The sequence below is a fragment of the Neopsephotus bourkii genome, unplaced genomic scaffold, assembly GCF_033783945.1.
Source record: "Neopsephotus bourkii isolate Nb327-2 ecotype Australia unplaced genomic scaffold, CSIRO-AGI_Nbou_v1 NB_1511, whole genome shotgun sequence".
Taxonomy (NCBI): domain Eukaryota; kingdom Metazoa; phylum Chordata; class Aves; order Psittaciformes; family Psittacidae; genus Neopsephotus; species Neopsephotus bourkii.
The window spans coordinates 4,935,409-4,960,254 of NW_026901987.1; the positions used below are offsets into that span (position 1 = coordinate 4,935,409).

The 24,846-nt window shown below is 37.6% G+C and overlaps 1 protein-coding gene across 3 annotated transcripts in view; it reads right to left on the bottom strand.

The window, feature by feature from the left end:
• The window catches only part of MMS22L (MMS22 like, DNA repair protein), a 96,970-nt gene that overhangs the window by 52,422 nt on the left and 19,702 nt on the right, over positions 1-24,846 (bottom strand). For all 3 annotated transcript variants that reach the window (XM_061369848.1, XM_061369847.1, XM_061369849.1), the window contains exons 10-14: positions 23,940-24,119; positions 17,909-17,971; positions 10,696-10,815; positions 10,067-10,290; positions 7,334-7,843 (exon numbers count right to left, since the gene is read on the bottom strand). In XM_061369848.1, coding sequence (XP_061225832.1) covers positions 7,334-7,843; positions 10,067-10,290; positions 10,696-10,815; positions 17,909-17,971; positions 23,940-24,119 — 1,097 coding nt within the window. The remainder of the gene's footprint in view (positions 1-7,333; positions 7,844-10,066; positions 10,291-10,695; positions 10,816-17,908; positions 17,972-23,939; positions 24,120-24,846) is intronic.

Here is a 24,846-nt window from a genome sequence, read left to right on the forward strand (position 1 = left end):
ATTGGCTCTTTATCCTCATTGTAGCTATAATCCAGATTCCAAAGCACCAGTGATGGAGGTGAGTGGAACAAAACCCAAAAGCTTGTTCTACTGAACCACTGAAATGAGTCTTTCAGAGCTGCACAAACTACTACTGCTGTTATATTCAGCACCTGGCAGGTGCTTTCCCTGCTTTTCATTTTCCTCCATTAAGACAAGTATATTCACGTGTTCAGTTTGCATTAAGGATTCTCCTTTGAGTTCGGTCAGATTTCTTCCTCCTCTTTAAAGGTCAACTTTCTTTAAAACACACAGACACAAATTAATTCTACTCTCCAGAGATGACCTCCTTTCACAGGAGCTAGCAACAGAGAGAAGAGTACAAAGGGAAATATTTTGTGCAAAGCAGACACATATGTATATAGATGGCTTGTCTAACCATTCTTGAAGATGGCAATGACTTAACTCTTTTACCCATCTTAGGGATTCTCTGCTAAGAGAATAGACCAGAAACACATGGGAATAGATGGGCAGAAGCACAAAGTGCACTTTGGTATGCTACAGAGCCTGAGAACGTTGTCCCGAGCCAGCTATCCATACGCTGTCTATACCCTTCTGCACAGACTGTCAGTAGGAGGCAGCATTGACTCTGACAGCAGCAGCTCCGCAACTGCAAAGTAGTTGGGAGCTAGCTTCATTCTTCTGTCATTATATAAGCAAGATGACACTGTTCTCTAATCCAGCCAAAGCTGATAAGTACCATCAACCTGTCACTTCCTACATTTCAAATTCTAACATTGCAGCATCAAAGAGTTTTTACATTTCGATTTCTTTTGCTGGCAGCGGTCGGTAGCCTCTCATTCTCCCACGGTGTTCTAATGCAGCATTTGCACACCGGGGTTACTCCCAGCCTGAATAGCAGGTCATCCCCTACTCACTGAGCTCATCTGCGGCCCATGTGCTAGGCAATTTAGATCCAATCAGCCCTTATTTAGCTCAAGAGTAATGAGCAGCATAGTGACACAGACTTAAGCCTGACCCTCAGGACACTGCTCATCAAGCAGTAAAACTGTGACAAAATCATTCATCTTCCACCCGCTGGCAAGAAATAATACTCGCACTCACTGTATTACTTTTTCAAGATATAGAAAAAAAAAAAAAAGGTCCTGAATTTTCATGATGTGAGACATTAATTTGCAGAAAGCTGAATTCCCTTAAACCCCCCTGTTGCTATGAGCTCACCAGGGGGAAATAGGCCTTAGGAGACTGAAATGGAATAAAGAAAATTGCTTCAGCTTTCTGTTCATTTTAAATAAGCCTTAAATCTGACAAGAGATATCCTAAAGAGAGAAGAAATATATATCTTGTAAGGTAACGAAGAAACAATCAAAATTAACAGATTAGAAGGCTACTTGCACATAATGTTTTTATTGGCAAAAGTATTTCTTTGTTTAATATCCACAACCAAAAAGAATATTGCATACGAAAAGCCATTCTCACACCTCATGTGAAGACTAAAAGAAGGAAAACTAAGAGGAAAGTTAATATGGGGAAAAGAGTTTCAAATGTGTGACACTTCCATCAGAAAACAAATCTGCAGATTATGTCCTTCAGGGAACAAATATTTCCCTGAACAACTGCAGGGTCCCAAGCAGCATTTTCTCAGTACACCTGGATATGATTTTACTCTCTTTTTTAGTGGATTTACCCTTTCACAATAGCAAGTCTTGTACTGCTGTCAGGCAGGCCACAGAAAGCTTATGTGGATTAATTTTTGGTAGATAAAATGGATACGATGGATGAAACACAGAGAAGTGTTTCAGTTTGTAGAACAGGGGACAGAGCTGTGTATCTTCATGATTGCTGTATGAATACTAGACTTCAGTTTCTTTAGCTTTGGGCATCTACCAAGACTGGCTTTGTTTGTGCTTAACAGTCAGAAGGTCCTCTGGCAGCTTTTGTTGTTTCAGTTTGGTCTTAAGTGATTCTAGAATAGAACAGAACTTTTCAATTGGAAGGGATCTACAACAACCATTGAGCCCAAGTGCCTGACCAGTTCAGGGCTGACCAAGTTAAAGTATGCTGTGAAGGGCATTGTCTAAATGCCTCTTAAACACTGACAGGTTTGGGGCATCAACCACCTCTCTAGGAATCCTGTTCCAGTGTCTGACCACCCCCTTGGTAAAAAAATGCTTCCTAATATCCTAATATCCTATCCCCAGATGCAGCTTTGAACCCTCCCTACACATCCTGCCACTGGATACCAGGGAGAAGAGCTCTTCACCTCGCTCTCCTATTCCCCTCCTCAGGAAGCTGTACAGAGCAATGAAGCCACCCCTCAGCCTCCTTTTCTCAAAACTAGACAAGCCCAAAGCCCTCAGCTGCTCCTCATATAGCATTCCTTCCAGCCCTGTCATCAGATCTGTTGCCTTCCTTCTAAGGCAGATGCTCTCTTATTACATCTGAAACACCAATATGAAAATTATTTTAATCAATTATTCACATGGCTTTGACATGGCCACCTACCAATTCAAGAAAACAGTGAGAAGTAGAAATGAATATTCTTGCAAACCTGAACCAATGCTAGACATACCCAGGAGCTTTCTATAGGTAAAGTATTAGGCACACAGCTCCAGTGCACACTACTATTTCATTTCATTCCTTTGCATAGTAATACTCTCAGAGCACAGAATACACAATCAAAACACATGCTGGTTTTAGATATTCAACTCTGAAGATCAGAATACAAGGGACAAAGTTCAAAAAACTTTAACTTAGATCCCCCCAAAATCCCTGGGAAAAAAATAAATCTTAAATCCCACATAAAGTACGAAGAAAAGAAATTCAGTTTAATTACCAGAGCCACACCTTAAGACAGCTACTGTAGCTAAATACACATTCAATATTCTCAAAGATGATGGGAACAAATTACTTTTAAGTATTCAGACACAACAAAACTCTCAAACTGCTGCTATATTTTAAAGCAGTGGCTGCTTCCCAAGTATATACAGACTACATTTTCTTTGCACTCATTCAAACCTCAGTTTTATTAATGGCATAACTGAACTTCAAAAAAACCCCAAACAAACCCAACCTAAAAATACTTTAAACCATAGGTTAAAAAAAAAACACAAAACAAACAACTAAAGATACTTTAAACCATAGGTCAAGTTAGCACAGCAAGATACACTTGTCCCCCAACCATGAGGTCCATGTTGTGAAGTAAAAAAAGAAGGACTCACTTCCTTTTCCCTCACAGGTAAACAAAGTTCATAGCAACTTTCAAGGACTTTCTGACAGTAATTCTTTAAGGGTGGGAGATCTTGTAAGGTAACTTACAAGAGCCAAACTAAGATCTCCTCTCTATCAGTTCAGTGGTTTAGTCATAGAGTTGCCCCTTGTGCTTATCAGGACATCACACCCTATTAGCTGTAAATGGGATGGGATGGGTAAGAGAAGACACATGCTCTTCCAAACTCTTCCAGATACAGTTTTCCAGAAGTTCAACATCAGAAAATACATTTTACAAAGACTAACTAAAGCCCCAGGGGGGAGGGAGGGGAAGAAAAGGAAGAGGAAGGACCTTTCTATTCCCCTCCTGAGCTTATCTGCTGACTTACACAGTAAGAGAGGGGGAGAGAGGCTTCTTTCGTTCTCAGAAAGCTTCCCACAGGCAAGTAACACACACAAAAATTACAAATTACTATCAATTTCCATAGCAAAAATATATTGCATAATCCATTCCTTTAGTGATTTCTCTCACAACCTCAAGGCTAGACACATTCTAACAGATAGAAACATCCAGTTCTGCTGTTCTCTATGGCCCAATTATTAAACTAACTTTTAATTAGAGACAGGTTTATCTGATTAGTATTCCTGTAGAGCTTATGAATTTTACCGAATTTTCCAATAACTTTTCGTGTCCTTCAACACTGGAAGAACAGTACAAATGGGCATAAATATGCCAGAAATGTTTTTAAAATAAAATTACCATTTATTATGTTATTACGTCTGCGGTACTTCTCATTTCTCCTACGGGAATCAGTGGCAAGTCTCCCTGAAACTAGGCAAAAATGTCTGGAGCACAGCAATGATTTTACAGCTGGACAAGTACTAGCATTTTATAAACCTGTAACTCAGTGCTAATACTACAAAACCCAAATGCCAGGATAATGACAATAACAGAAAGCTCATGTCAAAGCAATACCAGATTACAATAAAAGACATTTGAACATGTTTCAAGCACTTCTTTAAAGAATAACATATTGCGATGCTACAACCTGCTGTTTCCAGGCACTCAACAGATTTGAGTCTGTGTCCATTTTTACAGTGAGTTCTGTCAAATCCATTAAATGCCTGTATTTTTATTAACCTAGGGTTTCTTTTTCTGTTGTAATGTATTCAAATGACTAGTGCCAGAGATTTGGAACAAATGAAAAGAACATATGGGCAAGCACCCTGAATTTACCTTTCATTAAAGATGAAAGAAACAAAGAAAAAACAACCAAACAAAAAAAAAAACCTGCATTCTAAAACACTGCTTAAAAACAGAAAAAATAAAGTGAAAAATTATGTCTGATCTTGAAGCTGAATGCTCCAAGTAAACATAGGAAAGAAGTGCTCTGCATTTTTATTTTGGGGAATTTCTTTATTGTTTGTTGTTTATTTTACACATTTTCAAAATGGAGACTGTATTAAAATACAATCTTGTACTTCATACTGAATCTCACTATGAAGATCAAATACTTGGAAGTGCCAGCAAGTAGCATCTTGTTTCCAATGTTCAACTTGCCATATACCAAACTCTGATAAAAATGAGTCCTCCTGCCAAGTCATAGTTCTATTTAAATATATGGACGCCAAAATGTCATAATGATAGTAATAATAATAATAAAAAAAATTGTTTAAAAAAGCTTATTTAAAACCGTCTAAACATAGGTAAATAGAACAATCAAAAATAGAACAACTAAAAGCTACCAATACTTTTCTAGCAGACAAGAAAAATACCAGAAAAACATGGAAAGGGTTATTTCAAAACACAGTACTGTAAAAATGGTGAAGGTGGGGGCATCTTTTCAGATGTCTTGTAAGAAAAAAGACAGGAAGAAAACAAGCGCCCTTTCAAAACCTTATATGCCAAGTTTTAGCCCAGAGCAAGTTTTCACTATGTTACAAAACCCTTGAAAATAAAGGTTGATAATGGAAATGCTGACAGACCCTTAACCATAGCAGCATGAATAGCTATAATTAAAGAAGAGCTTTTGGCTACACCTTGCTCTGTAAATGAAAGATTGCCATTTTTACCATACCCTCAAATAAAAGCAACTGGGAAACCTGGAATGTGATTTTAGCAATCCAACAAGGTATGTTAAAGGGGACCACTAAAACTGTCATTTTAAGCTTTAAATACTGAGGCATTTAGTTAACGCAACCAAGTTAGTATTTTCATAATGCTACTTAATAAGCAATAAAGAATGCTCCTGTGAGCTATCATCTGGGGTTAGCAGAAAGTGGCACATGAAGTTATTATTTCCTAACAGCCTAGAGGGAGCAGCTTCTCTCTTTAATCAGTGATCTGACTTACTTCCTACCTGCAAATTCCCTGTCATGCAGTTATAAAATTATTAAGAGTGCAGGGTACAGAAAAATTACATTTATGAAAGACCTACTATCTTATATCTGCCTGGATTTTTCAAAACACGAGAGAGAGTGGCATTGAACTATTTATCCTTCTGCAAGTCTGCAGACAGACCAGGACCAATCAGTCTGGTTAAGCCAATAATAGTTTAACATCTGGTTGGCACAGAGTCATCCAAATCTTCTGAATCAAGAAAGTGGTTTCAGTGTTGTTCTACTTGTATAGCAACAGAAGCTTATTTGCAGTCAGTCTGTCAAAGTGAGTGAGAGAACCCGTAACATTTTCATGTTCCATCCAACCCGAAGATCAAAGCATTTTATAAACAATAACGAATTCAGCTTCTCTGTAGGTGGGATAAATAGGCAGGTAAATGTAACCAAATGTATAAATACAGAAGCTAAAATAAAGAATTGTTAAATACAAGGCTCTAACAATCTCTCTCATACCAATTAGTATTTGAGTATGTTGGTAATTCAAATATTTCAACAGACCTGCTTTTTGTAAGAAAAGGTACAAATACTGTCCTGTACCTTGTATGCAATGACCTGAGAAGTCTGCAATGAACTTCTATGCCCTCCTCCCTATCTTACAAGAGGACCACTTAACCCCCTGCTCTGGAAAGCTTCAAAATACTGTCAAGTTATGAAATAGGGAACTTTTTCACCAGTCTCAAATTTTTCCCCATTTCATCTCTAAAAACAACACAACAAATGCCGTGTGTTAGCTAATGGAAAAAATGTCAAAGTATTTTTGAAGTCTCTGATTTATTCCAGTAAATACATTCAGTTGAACTGAAATACTAAATAATAAATCAACTAAACTTAGTTTTGTGCTTCATCTTTTTTCAAAAGACTGCCAGAAAAACAGTTGTCTTGGGATCTATGAGCTATTGACAGCTGCAGTCAAACTACTAGGCAGTAACAAAGAATCTAGTTAAAGAGAGATCTTGCATACAGGCCCCACTATTCCTGTTATGCATCCTTTCACAGCTCTTTCCACATGTTTCAGTCTTGCACATTTGAAGTAATGGAAGATCAATAGCTGCCTCGTAATATCTTATAGAAAAAAAAGCAGTTAGGGCTTCAAACTGGAGGACTACTCAAAGGCACCAGTAGACAAAAATATGCTTATTGAAGGGCACTGTGAATGTTGAAAACTGAACAGGTACATCAAAGCAAAACTGTTTGAAAGTGGTAAAATACGATTTCCTTATTTCCTATCAACCCCCAGACAACTATTTAAATTTCCATAACTGTTGTATTTTATTGCAACCCTGGTGAAAAATTATAATACTACAAAAAAAAAAAGAGACTGAAAACTAGAATAAATTCAGTGAATAATAATAACAATAAAAAATCCCACACCAAACCCACCCAATTTAAGTAATTTAGTACAGATAATAGTTTTGAAATTTCTTATGCCAAAGATGGTATTGTCTGAAATAGGAGAACAGGATGATTTTCTAGAAAGCCACTAATTCATAACAAAATATCAGGGATGTCAAACCTAGTGTCCTGAAATAGTAAGAAAACATTTTTAAGAGTCTAAATATAGTGAGGTATTGGTGGATTTGGAAATTTAACATATATCATGCACAGTACTCCAGAGATTTAAATTTTACTCTATTTCAGTAAGAAGTTAATATGAACTACAGTTTAACTCTAAACACAAAACCAACACACCGGTCTATATCCACAATTTAACTAAATAACTTACCGAAGTCTGGCTAGAACAACCTGAAGAAAATTTAGGACCATACTCAGTTCAGCTCCTCGACAAGCAGGCAGCAGCATAGTAAAGCCATCATTTAGCAACTTTTCCTCAGAAAGGCTTAAGTAGCAGCTGGTCTCAAACACTTCTTGGACACCATCGATGTAGGTAGAAAGTACAGTCCAGAGATTTTGTTTCTGTGTGTAGTCATTTTTGGTTACTAAGAACTCCTTTGCCTTCTCATGGAAAGCATTTGAGAGTTTCTCAGCTAAAACACTAATGTCCATGTTCTTCTCAACATAAAGCAAAATGAAGGCAAAATGACCTCTCCAGATGAGAGCTCTTTGAGACACAGTGAGGGAGGATGGAGTCAGGAAATCCAAAAGATCCAACACTCGACTCACTATATCTTCAGTTTCTGCAACAATTGCCAGCATGAGGAACAGGTTAAAAAAGTTCTGCAGCCCCACTTCTGTCAGCTCCTGCATTCTTCTCCGATGGAACTTGGAATAAATTCTACATTAAAAAAACAAACCAAAAAAAAACAGGAAAGAGAAAGTTTTTTCTTAAACTATGCAATTTTCTATCTGCTTGATAGACTAAAATTTTATTTCCATGCTTTTAGTTTACAGTTATCCTCTTCAATAACCCCTAAGTTTTAACCATCCCCTTTTCCCTCTCCTCTTGTACTACTCCTGGAACAAAAATGCTATTTTATTTTCTGCTCCTAATACAAGGTACATGCTAAGTTTTCAACTCCAGGTACATCCTAACCCTTCTCCCTTATGCAACAAAGTTGCGCACAAAGTTATGAGCAGACTCTCTCTACCTTGTCTGTGATGGGTGTCCTCCACACCATGCTTTCACATCAATGAAATTTAGCCCATAATGGCTCCTAAGAAAGGAAGTTGCCAAATGGTATCTCTTTGCAACAGCAAACAATTAGAGTACCCCAACTTTTTCCCTAAAAAACTCCCTTCTTTTACTGACCTGTACTGCACTTCTACTGTATGGAGTGTGGACCACAAGTTTGGAAGAAAATAGGGAAACTAAGGTGTTTGGGAAAGAATCCACTCACCGGCAGGAAGTTATTAAGAAACTTTAAGCTGCATTGCTTATATGACAGTGCTCAAGTCATATGTAGTTGATGGTGAGAAGCACTGCTACTTTGCAACTTTAAAGTGGTTGACAAGAAGCACAAAGCTTTTACACATATCTCTTTTCTATGACTTTTGCTCAGATCCGGACTTTTTAAAAAATGTCACTATTCTTACAACAGAGGATTAAGGTGAAAATGGCTTGCTTAACTTTTTGATTTCTGTGTTTAAAACCTTGGGTATATCCTTCACCTTTAATTTAAAGTACATTCCACATACAGTAAGTAAACATCCATAAGTGCCGTTTTCCTGTTCTGCTACCTGGAAAAATAGTGGGAAGTGGTGCTGAGGTTATCAAATTTAGCCACCAAAATTTATGGCAAATCCAATTAACCTTGTTTAATAGTAAATTATTACTGGCAGGCATTTATGTTCTTCATGCATCAATTAATGCTTGGTTAGCTGCTGAAAACAGAGTTCATCCCAAAATCATAGCTGCAGGCTGTTAAATTTTGCTACTTGTGTAATTGATTTATCCAAGGCAGAGAAGGTGAATACTGGTTGAGCACACTGACACAGTGTGTGTTATCTATTATTACTCCCCCTCGTAAATTAGGGAAAGTAACAAGCTATAATAGCACAAAATAATTTGCTTTCAGTAAAAACCAGAACAGATTAATTAAAATTACTAATTACATCCACCATGTTTGTTTGTATGTAACAATTTTTAAATCCAAACTTTATTGACTGTAGCAACTTGTGAAGTGTACATAAATATTAGCTATATTTTCCCTTTCTTGAAAGAAACATACCAAGTAACTTTGTAAGCAGATGTGCATTCACATGTGTAACTTTTCTGTATTTGTTAATTGCATACAAAAAATACATAATAAAAATTTGATTGATTTTATTAATGCTTAACATTTTTTTAAATCAAAACAACCCCCCAAAAAAACATTTTTAAGTCTTCTGTAACCAATGGGGAAAAAAAAATAATCAGTACAATCTCATTATTATAATAAAAGTTGTAAGCATTCAATAAATCTATATAACGTCAGGATTTTTATTTAGGCCATATATATTTTATGGGGGGTTTTATATCATGACTGAGTGTACATCTTAATTAGTATGTTTCAAAATGAAATGAAAAATCAAAACCCTCAAAAAAGAATATAATGAGAAATTTTGGAAACCATGACAAAGAAAATGGAAACATAAACTGCAGGCCTAGCAAGAACCAATCTGCATGTTCTTGGACAATACATGGCTTGCATGCAGTTCAAATAGAATTTCTGTGCTTTAATTACATAATCTGTCTGGCAATAGGGCTGTACCACTGCATAGGTTGCCAGTGTACCAAATTCCTGGCCTGTGGGACAAAGTAAACTATCACAAGCTATGGATGCCAAGGTGATTCTTGGACCCAGCTCCTGGACTTTGTCACAGCCTCTGCTGGCACCAGAAACTTCAGGGAACAACTGCTTTCTTCAAATTATGAATCATCCTGGATCCCTCCCTCATCCCCTTTACTTTCTCATGAGCACAGTACCCCCGCTTGCTTTGATGTGTGGCTGGAAGGGCCACATTCAGTCTGACTGACTAGACCTCTTACAACACAAGACAAATTAAATATGGGCCATACCGTCCTTTAATTTGTTTCCAAGGATGCATGCCACTGTTCTCTGCTTCCTTCATCATCCGTGCCAAAATACAGAGAAAAATGAAGTAACTGTTGCTGGACTTGTATAGGGTGGGGACCTGCTGTTCACAACAGCAGCTTTTCGCCAACTCAAACATTAACAAAGAAGTTTTACTAACACTTGCCAGACCCTTCAGACCAAGCCAAGGAACAGTAAAGCAACTGTTCTAAAAGAATAAATAAAACAGGAAAGATTGTAAGTAATAATAAATGCTAATATCCCAAACGCAATAAGATGCAATCCACACAACTAAAAAAAAAAATAAAAAATAAAAAAAGACATTGCAACTATCTTCACAAGATCTTAAAATCAGTAATCTTGACGAAAAATAAGAGTCAAAACCAAACTGTAATTAATTCTATTGTTACACGACGTAATGGAACATAATATTTAAACATGATTTCTTAATTAAATATAGCAAATCTAGGGAAACTGCTATTTACTAAATATTGTAAATATAGTTTACAAAAGTATAGCCATCAAGCTTGGCTAGAGGAGAATCAGAATTAATTAATAAAAATGGGGTACTGTCCACATGCAATTCTACATTGTTATATAATCATCTACTTACCAGGTTCTTGCTGTAATAATCCCAGAGTATGGTGACAATAGAGAGGTTCAAGTCCCAGGAACTACACAAAGTTAAACAGCACTGAAGATGCATTCGTAAATGTTCCTCTAACACACCAGTCTTAAAAAGGGAGTAAGAAGTTCATTGTAGGTGGGGAGCATCACCTTGTCTACATATAAACCTGATACTACCAGACTCTTAAGAATAATTTCCTAATATAATTTTTAATTTAAATTACATAACATTGAGTCAATGCATCTGCTAATACAAGCCATGAGCTAGAAGATAAAAGCTGACAACTGCATCCTGCAATCCAGCCAATAACAGTTCATCACTATTTCAGGCATCCGTAGAATTATAGACACATTAAGATAACAGCCAACTCAATATTGTGAATCTAACTTCAACATGACTGCATGGTGCATAATCTTGCTAAAAGGTATATGGGGGCATTAGCTATACTGCATGCAAGTTAACACTTCAGCCCTTCTGTTATGCAAGTCCAAAAGAAAGCTCAGTTGCCACTGATACAGAGAGAAAGTACAACTATGTGAGAGCTCATGTTTGTCTTAACAGTGTTCCAAACAGGAAAATCTCTTCTGTCTGAATCGTGCTCCTTCTCAACCCTGTGCAACATGGCTATAAAGCTAACAACCCAGACAACTCTAAATCAAGGGCAAATAAGAGTCTGAAACACTGTGGGGGAAGGATGGAGGTTTGCACACAAAAAGAAGGTGGCTCATAGGAAAGAAAATAGGAAATGTCAACCAATTTGAACACAGTCAAGTGTTCAGGTTGTAATCATGGGATACTGAGAGTGAGATTCATTTAATCCAACTTCTGATATCAGCAAAACTGGACTTGCATGGGAACTAGGATATTAGGAGCTCCCGACTCAGACGGAAATCACGTGTTTAATTATCCTGTTTTAGACACTGGGATAAATACAGGATGACAAGCTCTGGAAGAGCTTTATTGTCTCCACTGGCTATAAAAGTGGTTTAGTGGACCAGCTTGTATGTAGTTGTCTTAAGAAAAGACTTTCACACATGTAGAATCATAGAAGAGTTAAGGTTGGAAATGACCTTAAGATCACCAAGTTGCAACCGGACACCAAGGGCACGGGCACCTCGCTCTAAACCATATCATATCCTTTTATTCCTCTAGTTTATTTTATGCTGTTAAAAATTCCAGGCCTGTATAGTGTTTAGGTCTATTTGAAAGCTAGAAGTAGGTCAGGGGTTTCTCTTGTTACACAACAAGTTTCCTATTATCCTGGAGATGTTAGACTTACATCTCATCTCATCACATCACGAGACCATCTCAAAAATCTGAACGTGCACAAGTGCATGGGTCCTGATGAAATCCATCTGCAGGTCCTGAAGGAGCTGGGAAATGAAGTTGCTAAGCCACTGGACATCATATTTGAAAAATCATGGCAGTCAGGTGAAGTTCCCAACAGTTGGAAAAAGGGAAATATAACCCCCATTTTCAAGAAGGGGAAAATGGATGATCCAGGGAATTACAGACCAGTCAGTCTCACCTCTGTGCCTGGCAAAATCTTGGAGCAGATTCTCCTGGAAGGCATGCTAAGGCACATGAAAAACAACAAGGTGCTTGGTGACAGCCAGCATGGCTTCACTAAGGGGAAATCCTGCCTGACCAATTTGGTGGCCTTCTATGATGGGGCTACAGAACTGATGGACAGTGGTAGAGCAGTTGATGTCATCTACCTGGACTTGTGCAAAGCGTTCGACACTGTCCCACACGACATCCTTGTCTCTAAATTGGAGAGACATCAATTTGACAGATGGACCACTCAGTGGAAAAAGAACTGGCTGGATGGCCGCACGCAAAGAGTTGTGGTCAATGGCTCAATGTCCAGCTGGAGACCAGTAACGAGTGGTGTCCCTCAGGGATAGGTGTTGGGACCGGTCTTGTTCAACATCTTTGTTGGTGACATGGACAGTGGGATTGAGTGCACCCTCAGCAAGTTTGCCGATGACACCAAGCTGTGTGGTTCGGTTGATACGCTGGAGGGAAGGAATGCCATCCAGAGGTACCTTGACACGCTTGTTAAGGTGGGCTGATGCCAACCTCATGAAGTTTAACCATGCCATGTGCGAGGTCCTACACCTGGGTCGGAGCAATCCCAGACACAGCTACAGGCTGGGCAGAGAAGAGATTCAGAACAGCCCTGTGGAGAAGGATTGGGGGTGTTGGTCGATGAGAAAATGAACATGAGCCAGCAGTGTGCGCTCGCAGCCCAGAAAGCCAACCATATCCTGGGCTGCATCAAAAGGAGCGTGACCAGCAGGTCGAAGGAGCTGATCCTGCCCCTTTACTCTGCACTCGTGAGACCTCACTTGGAGTATTGTGTTCAGTTCTGGTGTCCTCAACATCAAAAGACATGGATCTGTTGGAACAAGACCAGAGGAGGGCCACGAGAATGATTAGGGGACTGGAGCACCTCCCATATGAAGACAGGCTGAGAAAGTTGGGGCTGTTCAGCCTGGAGAAGAGAAGGCTGCATGGAGACCTCATAGCAGCCTTCCAGTATCTGAATGGGGGCATATAGGGATGCTGGGGATGGACTCTTCATTAGGGACTGTAGTGATAGGACAAGGGATAATGGGTTAAAACTTAAGCAGGGGAAGTTTAGATTGGATATAAGGAGGAAATTCTTTCCTGTTAGGGTGGTGAGGCACTAGAATAGGTTGCCTAAGGAGGTTGTGAATGCTCCATCCCTGGTAGTGTTCAAGGCCAGGTTGGACAAGGCCTTGGGTGATATGGTTTAGAGCGAGGTGTCCCTGCCCATGGCAGGGGGGTTGGAACTTGATGATCTTAAGGTCTTCTCCAACCCTAACTATTCTATGATTCTATGATATTTCTGCAACTTTAAAATTGAAACGACAGTTTCAGTTGTCGTAGAAAATTATATATACAAGACATTACATATAACATACAAAACCCACTGAAACAAGAAAGAAAACTCTTGAAGAGAGACTTGCTAAAAGATGTACAGAATAAGCATGCATATATAATAAAAATGGCTACAAGAGAGGTGATTTTCAAGTATTATTTTTATGTATAACATAACTGTAACTATTAAACTAGTAGTCTTCCCTAAATAACAATAGTATACAAAAAAAAGTCAGAACCTCAGCCATTTTCTACAGCTGCTGTTTTTTAATGAATAAAAGAGTTACGATATAAGACCAAAAAAATTGCAGCTGAACATATCTATTTCTCTAGAGAGCTATCTAGTTATGAAAGACGTAAAAAAACCACCCCCAGAAAACAAACAACCAAATCAAAACATACACCCTTTAGAAACAGAATGCTTAGTCTTAAAGCTCTAACTTGTGCACAGGATTATATTTAGGATCTAATTCAACAAACAGTGACTGCTTCAGTTAAATTAATTCAACAATAAAAGTGTTATTGTGAACAGCTTCAATTTCAACCATTATTTATCTAACCAACAATAGTTTCAGATGTTTCCAAAACAGAGATAGTACTGAAGGATTTATCTCAAATTTAATATGAAAGTTCTCCAGACTTCAAATATCCCTGGGATTAATAGATTCTCTCATTGCTCTTTGGCTTAAAATGGTCTCTTGCACTGCTGGATATACTATCAGAACTCTTGAGGTAGTCAGCTTTTAATTTATCACAGAAGGGAGGAACACCAGATATCATCAAAATGATAGTATTATCTAAACACAACATTTTTCTCTTATGACCTCCTACTGTAGTAACAAAATTAGTTTCCTAGAACTCCAACAAATACTTCTGTATCTCCTTTAGAGAAGAATTAAAGAAGAAAATATAGTGAAGGTATAACAAAATTGAGGCAGAAATGAAAAAACACAAAGCGTTTATTTTCTAAAATGAGAGAAGGCTAATAAGACAGACTGCTATTAGTTCTTACAAAAAAAAAAAAAGCTTTTGATTCTCACAATACAACTTTGTAAACATAAATTCTTACACTGACAAGCCATGAATTTAGTCAGTTTGATGTTGCCTGATATACAAATACAGCTGTTAATATTCCTAGTATAATTTTCATTTTGTAGTACAAACAGCATTGTAAACCAGGTATACATTTCTCATTAGCCCAGTAACAGAAATCCAAGTTACAGCAGAGGTAGGGAATACCTCATGTAACTAGTTTCCCCATAAATGCCCTTTTTCAGTGTTACAGATGGGAGATCTTTCAAACAAGCAATTGCCTTCAACTCTATCCATCAAGAATTATAAAGAGAGCAGTTCCTGGGCTGAGAAACCCATCATTGTATCAACTGTTTGAAAGTGAAAGGATGTATCCAAGGAAGCAGCACTCTGCATTTTCCCAGGTATCTATTATTGTTCCCATCTTTATTTACAGATCACAAATAGAATAGTTTTGCTTCACATCCCCATTGGTCCCCTAACCTGAACAGCATCTTCACAGCTTATCCTTACTCAGGAACAGGCTGGCTATAACCTTATGAAGTTCCTACCTGAAGACAAGGAACTGCAGCACTCCTCTGTCAGCTTCACCTGGACATGGGATACCTTCCTCAGGAAGTCTTTATTGCCCACAGATTTAGGCATATGCTGGATGAAGGTGGCTCACACTGGTAGGAATCACTAAACAGTTTTACTGAAACTACCAATATGCTGTAGGTTTAACACTGGTTAGTCATTCCAATACTTAGCTGTCTTAAGAATGTTAAAGCTAACTCCAGCTTCTGGTGATTCATCATTATTCTTTTCTCTGTGACAACGCTACCTTAACCTCAAAACCCAGGTCTGCAACACTGCCTATCATCTCTCATAACACAGAGATTGAAGCTTACATGAAGCAAAATGGACAGTTACTTGTAGGAGAGAGATCACCAATTTACATTACAAATGTATGATCTGCACCTTTTTCAGATGCTTTTGAACATACAGAATTATGCATACTTGATTTCACCTCCATTTCCTCCCCTTCCTTTCCATATTCCCATTCTTCTCCTGAGCATGTACAGTCTACAACCTTTTGAAGATAGGGAGCAACAAGCACAGGTGCCTTAAAAGGATGATGGACATAGTATGTTGTAAACATTATTAGGTTTTAAGCTCCCATATACTTAAAAATTAAGTTTCTAACCATCAGTTCCTGACCTCTCTTGCAAATGAGTAATTCTGCACTATCATTTCTTCTAACTTATTTTGCACAGCTATTACTGTGCACAGTATAGACAACAGAGGATATATGCTGAAAAGTATGGCTCAGGTAGGTTGCACTAACAAACAAGCCATGCGTTAGTGGGTAGTATCATCAACACATTCCTGTTTTTCATTCAAAAGAGCACTATTCTCCCTATTGCTTTCTCCTGCTTCTCCATGTTCCATTTCATTGTTTATTTCTTGAGATCCCATTGTGTTTCTCATTCTTACATTTTCTGGTCTCAAAAATACTCAGAGATATAAAAGGATAAGATAAAAGGTAAGACTGGCCATATGAAGCCAACAGATCAGCAGAGAAGACAGACACTGTCTACTGATAAAAGAAAATCTTCCTAGATGCTGCTAAGAAGGCTGGTGTTTAGAGATAGGAAGCAAGATGCATTTTTTCAACAGAAGTACCTACATGCACTTGTGCATGCACACATAGGGACTAATGTTCTCCGAGGAGCATTTCCTACAAGCAAGGAAAATAAACCAGAAAGCTTCTTAAGACAACTGGTAACAGTTGCAAACATGTCCTTGGCAAATGAGGCTTTTAATTCTAACAGCGATTGTCTTCAGAAATTAAATCAGGTATTTTCCTCATATGACTGTCTCATGATTGACGCATTCAAATCTTCTGAACTTGGCCATCTAGCTGCCTTGCTAAACTACCTAAATTCAATACTTGTTTAACAGAAGCATCAAAAAGCTGTATCTTTTACATATACTCCAGAGTAATCTTTACTCAAAAAGATATTCACAAGAAAAGACAAATATTTTGAATAAAAACATTAACTACACGTGTCTTCTTAATGTTTCTGACATTGGTGACATACAAAAAATGCAACACAAGAAGATACCTAATAAGCTACTCGTAATTTCTATGCCTCTTGCCTAAACCTCTCCAGTTTCTCTCACAAGTAGTAAGCACCCAATAAGTGATGTTATCACTGTAGTTTTAATGTATATACACAGTGTGTATTCAGGTGCATACTGTGAAATCATTCAAAAAGAGTTAACCTTTCAAGCTGAAAGATTACATAAACAAATGTGTTTACGTACAGCAGGATTTTTCAACTTTTTAATACTTTAATGAATCAACTATCCAAACAACTACAAAATATCTTTTTGTAAAAACTATAATAAGTATTGTTCCATACTCCAGCTTCAACCACAGTTGCTGCTATGAGCAAGGCAATAGTAATAAAAAGGAATAACTGTTTCCTTGTCTAATTTCAATAACAGAACTTTGGAGATTCTTTTTTTTTCATCTGAGGAAGATGTTTATTCCCTTCTTAAGCATACAAAAATTTTTATAAGTGTTGCTGATACAGCATTTGCAACCTGTACCATGCAACTTCAGAACAAATTTATAGAGCTGCAACGTAACGTATTTAAAAGCAGGATGAACAGCATATTTAAAAGCATTTTAAAAGGAGGTCAATTCTGACCTCTGGGCCATGAAGCACTGCATTAACAGTTCTGCAGAAAGAAAAATGATAAGGTATGAAATGAGTGCTCAGAAACTAGAACCTTATCAGTAAGAGCTCAATTCAAGCCTGTAAGACAAATTGCACAGCAAGGCAAGTCACCTTCCTGCTGTGATGAGGATATAGCTGAATTTTCAATGCAACTTACTATCGCCTTCATCATGTCTCCTCAACTTGATATCCTCACATTCAGTATCTGGTTTACATTTTCTAAGCATCCAGTTCTTATTCTGAATACATCTTGTCTGAGTAGCCATATACCTACCCTTCCAGGATAATTATCTTCTTCGTTTATCTGACAATTTGGCATCAAGCACAACCACTTTTAAGCAAGTGTAACTGCTAACAAGGAGGGAACTGTATGCTGCCATAGTTCACCTACATCAAGGATGCTCATTTACCTTGATAAAAACACTAGAATTCCCAAAATATACTTATCAGGTGGACTTTGTTTCATGTAGTGTCTTTTCCTGAAAGAACCCCTGACACCTTGTTCATTATTTTTTCCTTTACACACTTACTTGAGCATCAGTGGATTTTTTAAGGAGTTCCTCCACAAATTTCCAGTTGGATTCCTTCTGTTTCTGAAAAATAATGATTATCAGCAAGAAATAGCATTTGTATTCCTCACACGAATCATTATATAACAACATGAAGATAAGGAAGCAAGAGATTTCCAGAAATGTTTCATTTCATAGCTGCTTACTGTAGTAGTCACTGAAAGTAACTTTTTTGTTTTATGAATGTAATTGATAACTATTCTAAAAATTAGGCCTCAAAACCAAATGAAGAGCAAAAACATAAGGAGGACACAATTTAAACTGCTTTAACTTGACTCATTTACAACCCCAACCTTCGCTTTAAGTAAAGAAGCAAAACATTCAGGCGTTTTTGATTTCTGAGCAGTACATCTTACAATTTCTTTAACATTCTATAAAAGGAAGATATAAGTGGTAAGAAGGAGGAAGAGGTACAATCTCACCTTTTCTTGTTTTTCCCTTTTCAATGAAAAAAAGACTTCTAAGTTATATTTCCCTAGGCCAAACACTAAGAATTCTTTTAGCTAGTTCAGTAAGAAGTTAGCCATTTGGTAATGGTCTATAAAGATAAGAGAAAATACAGGATATGTCAAATATGGCTGATAATTCATACTCTTCAGCTTGGGAAGACAGCGATCTAACCATTCAAATCAACTAGACCGAGCTACTGAAGTAAGAGAGTTGCAAGGTGAAGCATGTTAATAAGGAAGGGAAAAGAAAATATTTAGGCAAAGTAGGAAACTAAAGGGTAGAAGGTTTTGCAACTAAGACTATTTACTATTTCCCAGGGAAAAAGGCAACCAAGCCAACGTACTTCCAACTCTAGGTCCAAGAAAAACAAAAAAAAATCTCTTACACTCAGCTATATATGTAGCTTGTGTAGATAACTAGATGTGTGAACACAGATCTTTCATCAGTGTCCTGCCTTATACTAATTCCCTCCGCTACCACGACTGTTAAGCCTTATGAATTATTCTGAAGATAACTATTCTGTAAATGTATAGAATTAACAATAAAGAGCATCTTATGCTTTGGTAATTGAAATATACCTACTTTCCAGCAACAACACCATCATGCCCCACCCTCTTCTGCTACTGATTGCGCTACTTCATGCTGTGACTTCGTGACAATTCCACACAGAACTTTAGAATACCAAGAGAATTTTAAAGATGAACTCTTTAAAAAGATATACTAATACATAAGATAATTTGACTATTGGTGGCTTTATATTTTTGCACAACAAGAGTTATGAAAGATTATAGATGGAAGCAAGTGCAGTCTATGGACCATCCATGGAAAAAATATGAATGGACAGATCTGCAGAAAATTACACTATAGCTGTGATTTCACAATTCAGGAACTTGAACTGTATCAATTAAGGAGTCTCTATTGCTTCCTCCTCATCCTGCCAGCTGTTCTTCTTGCCCTCACAGCTGTAGCCTGCCATTGCTCAGTTGTTCCGATACTTCTGTTTGTGGGACACAGTGTGAACCGGATCAGTGAACCAACCTAGAGCTTTAGCAGAGAAAGAATGAAAAGGAGAGGAGAGCCTGACCTAGGTCACAGAACAGGAACACGAATAATTGTGCCAGAACAGTAGAGAGCATACCACGCTTAGGGTGGCAAACAGAACTTAAGCTGTGACTGATGCCTAAGCCTTTGTACCAAGAAACCAGAGCTAGCATCCTGTCAGTAGAAGCATCCTGACAGGATGCATCAAGAAGTAGCCAAGGAGTAAAGGCTGCACTCCGATAATGAGTAAAAGCCAGGAAGCACAGAGTCAGCATTCCCAGACAGTTCTAGCTGTTTCATCAGATTTTTCTCTGGTTCCATCAGACTTTTGTCTACTGTATTTTAGAGCTTGGCATTATGTGAACTCCTATACACTGTCATGGTCATACTGCAGACTCCAAGTAAACCTAGTCAGCTGCTCTAAAGTCAGATTTATAAGAGATGAGTAGATATTAGAGATATTCACACTAAATGGCTACAAGACCTCTTAATATCCGGATCAGCTTGTTCAGAACGTTCTTTTAGCACTCACATAGTCCAAGGACACACGATCTATACAACATATGTTTATTGCCAAAGTTCCAGCTCAGCTGCAGTATGCAAATCACTTTACAAGATCCTGGAGTAATCTAGGGCAAACTCCTAATACCAGCAGGATTTTATTACAAGACTGCACCCAGGTTCAACCCGAACTCAGGAAATAATGACACCAACCACCTGCTGCACTCTTTTTTTTATTAACCTCAATCATCTTTGATATTTTAGCAGACCTGTGTCATTCACATCCTGGTAGATTTACATCCTAACAGTATTCCCTGCTACACTGTCAATATGGCATGGCAACTGTGTACAATTCATTCTTGCCAGACAATACACAGAATCTACATCTCTTACTCCAAACCTGCTGGCTTGTAACAATCTCCTTCCTCCTCCAATGTGTCCTAAAACCAACTAAACCTAGAGACTTTACAGTCCATAAAAGTGCTGCTAAAACCAAAAAAAGTAAGCGAAGACCCTTCGAGTTTGCAGGAAGAAACTTTTTCAAGGACTAATAGCTGACTACCTGGAAGAGCCATTCTAGGCTTCTCATCTTGAAGCCTGTGTTTGCATATCTTGTCATGTAGTCATTTCACATTATTGCATGCAATGCAAGAATTCTTAGCCCCAGGTAATTCTGCCTATATTTTCCTAGCCCACAGTATATTGAAATTGACCCCTGCAATGTTCAGAAGTAGCAAATATCCTCATCAGGTCCCATTTGGTTTTTAAATGTACAAATCCTGCTTTTCAGAAGAGTGAAGTGAGACCTGAGTGAGGGGTTATGGAAAGAGACATGTACTGTATATACCTTAGAACAGAGTCTCAAATGGGAGACCTGGCCAAAATTTTTTAGTTTTAAGAATATTTGTTTAAAGTATATGAAATATATATTCAATATATATGAATCATTGCATGTTTGAAATTACATTATATGAGCTGAAGGGGAAGAAATAAAAGGAAGCAAGTCTGAAACCTATTTAGAATTTTAAAAGCTTTCATAATAACCTCAAGGCCATGAAGACCACATTAAAAAATTGAAAATCTTCCACAGATGACATAGGCTTAGAGGCAATTTTTGCTACACAGCACATGAATAACCATCATCATGACACATCACCCTCCCACCTCTGATCACAGTTAATTAAAAGAAAGCATGTGTCATGAAGCTATCACATCAGATGTTTAACCAACAAAACAGGACTACACTGAGCCCTGATGTAATTCCACTGACTTCACAAATTCATAATCACATACTATTTTATTTTCAAATATTCAAAGAATGTTTGAGGCTGTAATTTGAGGGAGGAAGAAGACCTGAAGAAACACTTACGATCAACTATCTATGACAGACTATATTCTTGTGTGTGAAAAGTCACTGTTCTTCCTGACAGAATTTTTTTGTAAGCACCAATGGCATTTAAGAAAACAGGGATCCCTGGACAAATTCACAACCACACTCTGATGCAAAGCACAGCTAACAGTTTGAACAGAAAGACTACTGGAATCATCAAGAGAAGTGTGCACAGGATGGTCTCATGATTTGCAGATAGAGATTTGGAAATTATGTTTTCACAAATGGGCTCTAAGGAAAAATTGTTATTTAATCCTGGACAAGTCACTTCCTGTCACTGTGTCTCGAGATTCCTACTTTAGAATAAGAACAACAGGAATTCCTTTTTTTCCATTCTACATCTGCTTAGCTCATTTAAATACAGTGCCTGAGGCAAAAAATATTCTCTCATGAGGCTAAATACATAGTATGTATCAGTACAAGAGACAAGAAAAAATTCCAATGATCAAAGTAAACAGTATCACTGCATTTTGATTAGGGCATAAAATATAAGAAACCCAGGATAAATATCTGCCTCACCCTGGTTTCTATATTCAACCTGGGAATAACCTTTCTCTTCATTTAAGCTCCTCTATAAGCAATAATTCTATCTAAAGTTCCTCTGAAATACACAATGGACTGTGGTCCTTTCTGACTACCATAGTAATGGGGCAAAAACAAGCAAAGCTTGGGACAACCTTCAACAGTCAGATGTGGTCTGCAATTTTTCACCATATGACTGTGTAAGAAGTTGCTTCATTTTGTCATGGTATTACTGGAAAAGTCTGAACAACATGGTAATGTGCAGCCTGCCATGGGATCCTAAGGATCTGTCAACCTGCATGCAGTGGAAGCATAAGTATCATACACTCATCAAGTCCTCTAGTCACCCAGAATGGTCATGAGTTTTTCAACTAAGGATTCAAGCAGCGAGTTACGCCTTCTCTATAGTTTAGGTTTTTGACAAATCAGGGAATTTGCAAGTTAAAAATAAATGAAAGTAATCCTTAACTTTATTAGAAAGTCTAATTTTACCTATGATTAAAAGTATTCACAGAAGTCCAGCATTTTTCATTCTTTCTGTTTATATACTAATGCTTTTAAAGATCCAAAGACGATGGGGAGAATTTTAAGTTATCAAAAAAAACTGATCACCTGATGTGATCAGACTCTTCTGTTTTTACAGATCTGCAGTTTACATATGTGTTCCAATGCTTTAACCTTTTCTCCTAAGTCAGTTTAGGAAATAATGCTAAAGATCTTAACAGGAAAAGGGTATGACCTTTCCAGCTTTAAATTAATAATATTAAATTACAAATAATGAAAGACACTTTACAAGAAACTTCAATTAAGCCAAATTCATGGAAGAAGCAATATATAGCTGGTGCTTGGCTAACTAGAGAATATAAGCAATCTAGCTGAAATGCAGAAAGAAAAAAAACACAACAAAACAAAAGAGAAACCCAAGCAAACAAAAAAACCCCAAACACTACAGTGAGGCAAAAGATAAAAGAACAGAAGGACAGATGACAGAAGACAGCATGACCTAATTCTCCAGAGTGAGAAAACCACTATGAAACAAAAAGCCCCAATAAACCAAAACACTAGATTTCTGGGTCTACACCTATCTCTTTGGCTTTTAGTCAGCTCCCTCTATGGTCAGTTAAGAAAAATTGACAGCTTTCACACCTCTTAAAATGGATGAACTGCTTCACCAAGTGCCTATTTCCTTCCCAATGAAGGAAATTTAAAACTAGGGAGAGGCTTAAAGGCCAAGGTTTACATGACCATAGAACTGCAGAAAACTATGTTGAGGTCCATGAAGGAATTTAATAGACCAGTACCAAGTATGGCCCTCATACATCTTATAGGTATAGGAATGTGATGTGCGGGTCTCATCTAGGCCCCTTACAGAATTCATGGTAATATCAAGTCACTTACAGTGAGGTTCACAAACGAGAACCTGATTCATCAGGGACTAGGACTAGCCTGCTCCATCTACCTGGAAAATATAAGGCCATCTAAAAGCAAATAACTTGCAACTTACTTCCAGAACTTTCTAAACTGAAGCTGGAATTCAACAGTTGCTGGACAATGCCTATTGATACCAACACAGAAAATTAAATTATATGCAAAAATATATATACACCTCATCATACCATTGCTGTGATGCAAAGAGAACGCTATTAGAGTGGAGTTTATTCAGAGCAAAGCCATTGGTTTAAAGAGTAAAAAAGTAGGATTAACAATTACACGGTCAATGTCTGAGGTTTATACTTTATGGGGTATAATCTAAACAAAACCAGTGAAGCATTTATCCTGCAGGCAGGCCGTTTTAAAACATATGCTACATCATTAAGTCTATGTGTTACTAACTAGTTGGGATATTTCAAGTTTTCTTAACACAGTAATCTACTGAATATCTGGTATATAACATCAATATGTCAAAGGCTCTTGGAATGTTTACTGACTTGTACAAAGCACACCTTAACACCACCAACCTCAAAGGACTTTCTTAAGGAGTGTGAAAATTCCTTTATTAGAACATGTATTTTGTCTATCAACAAACATAACCAGACACCTCAATAAATTACAACAACTTTTAGGTTTTTAGGAAAAAAGCATACCTACCTTTTCATCTAGGTTTCCATTACGGTCAAACTGGCAGAGTGAGGCCAGATGACTAATAATCCACCAGCTAAAACTCAATGGGTCTTTACACTGAACTGTTTCAAAACCAGACATCCTTTCAGAACTACTCAGCCTTTCAAAGATATTCTTTAGAGCTCTGTTCACCAAGCTCCAGAAACCCTGTGGAAACGTAAAACTAAATTTAAACTGTGTTGAATAACAAAGCCTATGTTAACAAGTTTGCCTACAGTACTGTCCTATTGATTCATTTGCTTTTATAGAGAATAAGTGAGATGGCAGTCATTTAAAGAAAATAACAAAAAAGCAGCGTTCAGTATTACCAGGTAAAACCAGGAGCTACTTTTGAATGTCCTCTCTAAAATGCCAGTAGAAAGCAACATGAAATGACAAGCTTTGGTAACAAGAAGGAACATGGTGCGAAACTTCACAGACAAAATTACAAGCTTTTGGAATGCCAACGTGCAGACAGAATGGTGCAACACTCAGATGAGAGAAATTAGAGTTCATTAATGAAGACTTTCATAACAGATTTTTGAAAAACTTTTAGTGGCAGACTAACCTAACCAAGAGAAATATAGTAGTATATAGCAGAGAATCAGTCTGAAAGACAGCAAACTGAGGTTCAAATTCCCTGGTTTACTTCGAATCTCTTCTAGCACTGACAAACTGATTAATTCTCTTTGGCTCAGATTCCTGTCTATCCCACATACTGCTTCTTACAGACTGTACCTACCATCCCTAATTATATGAAACTCTCTGGGACTTTGCACCTGCATTTCACCCACCTTAGCTGGGGCCAGATATCAATGCTGATCACTTATGCTTCAATGTGCTAGTGCAAACATTTAACATGTATGGAGGTTCACCTTCATACTTTTACATATGT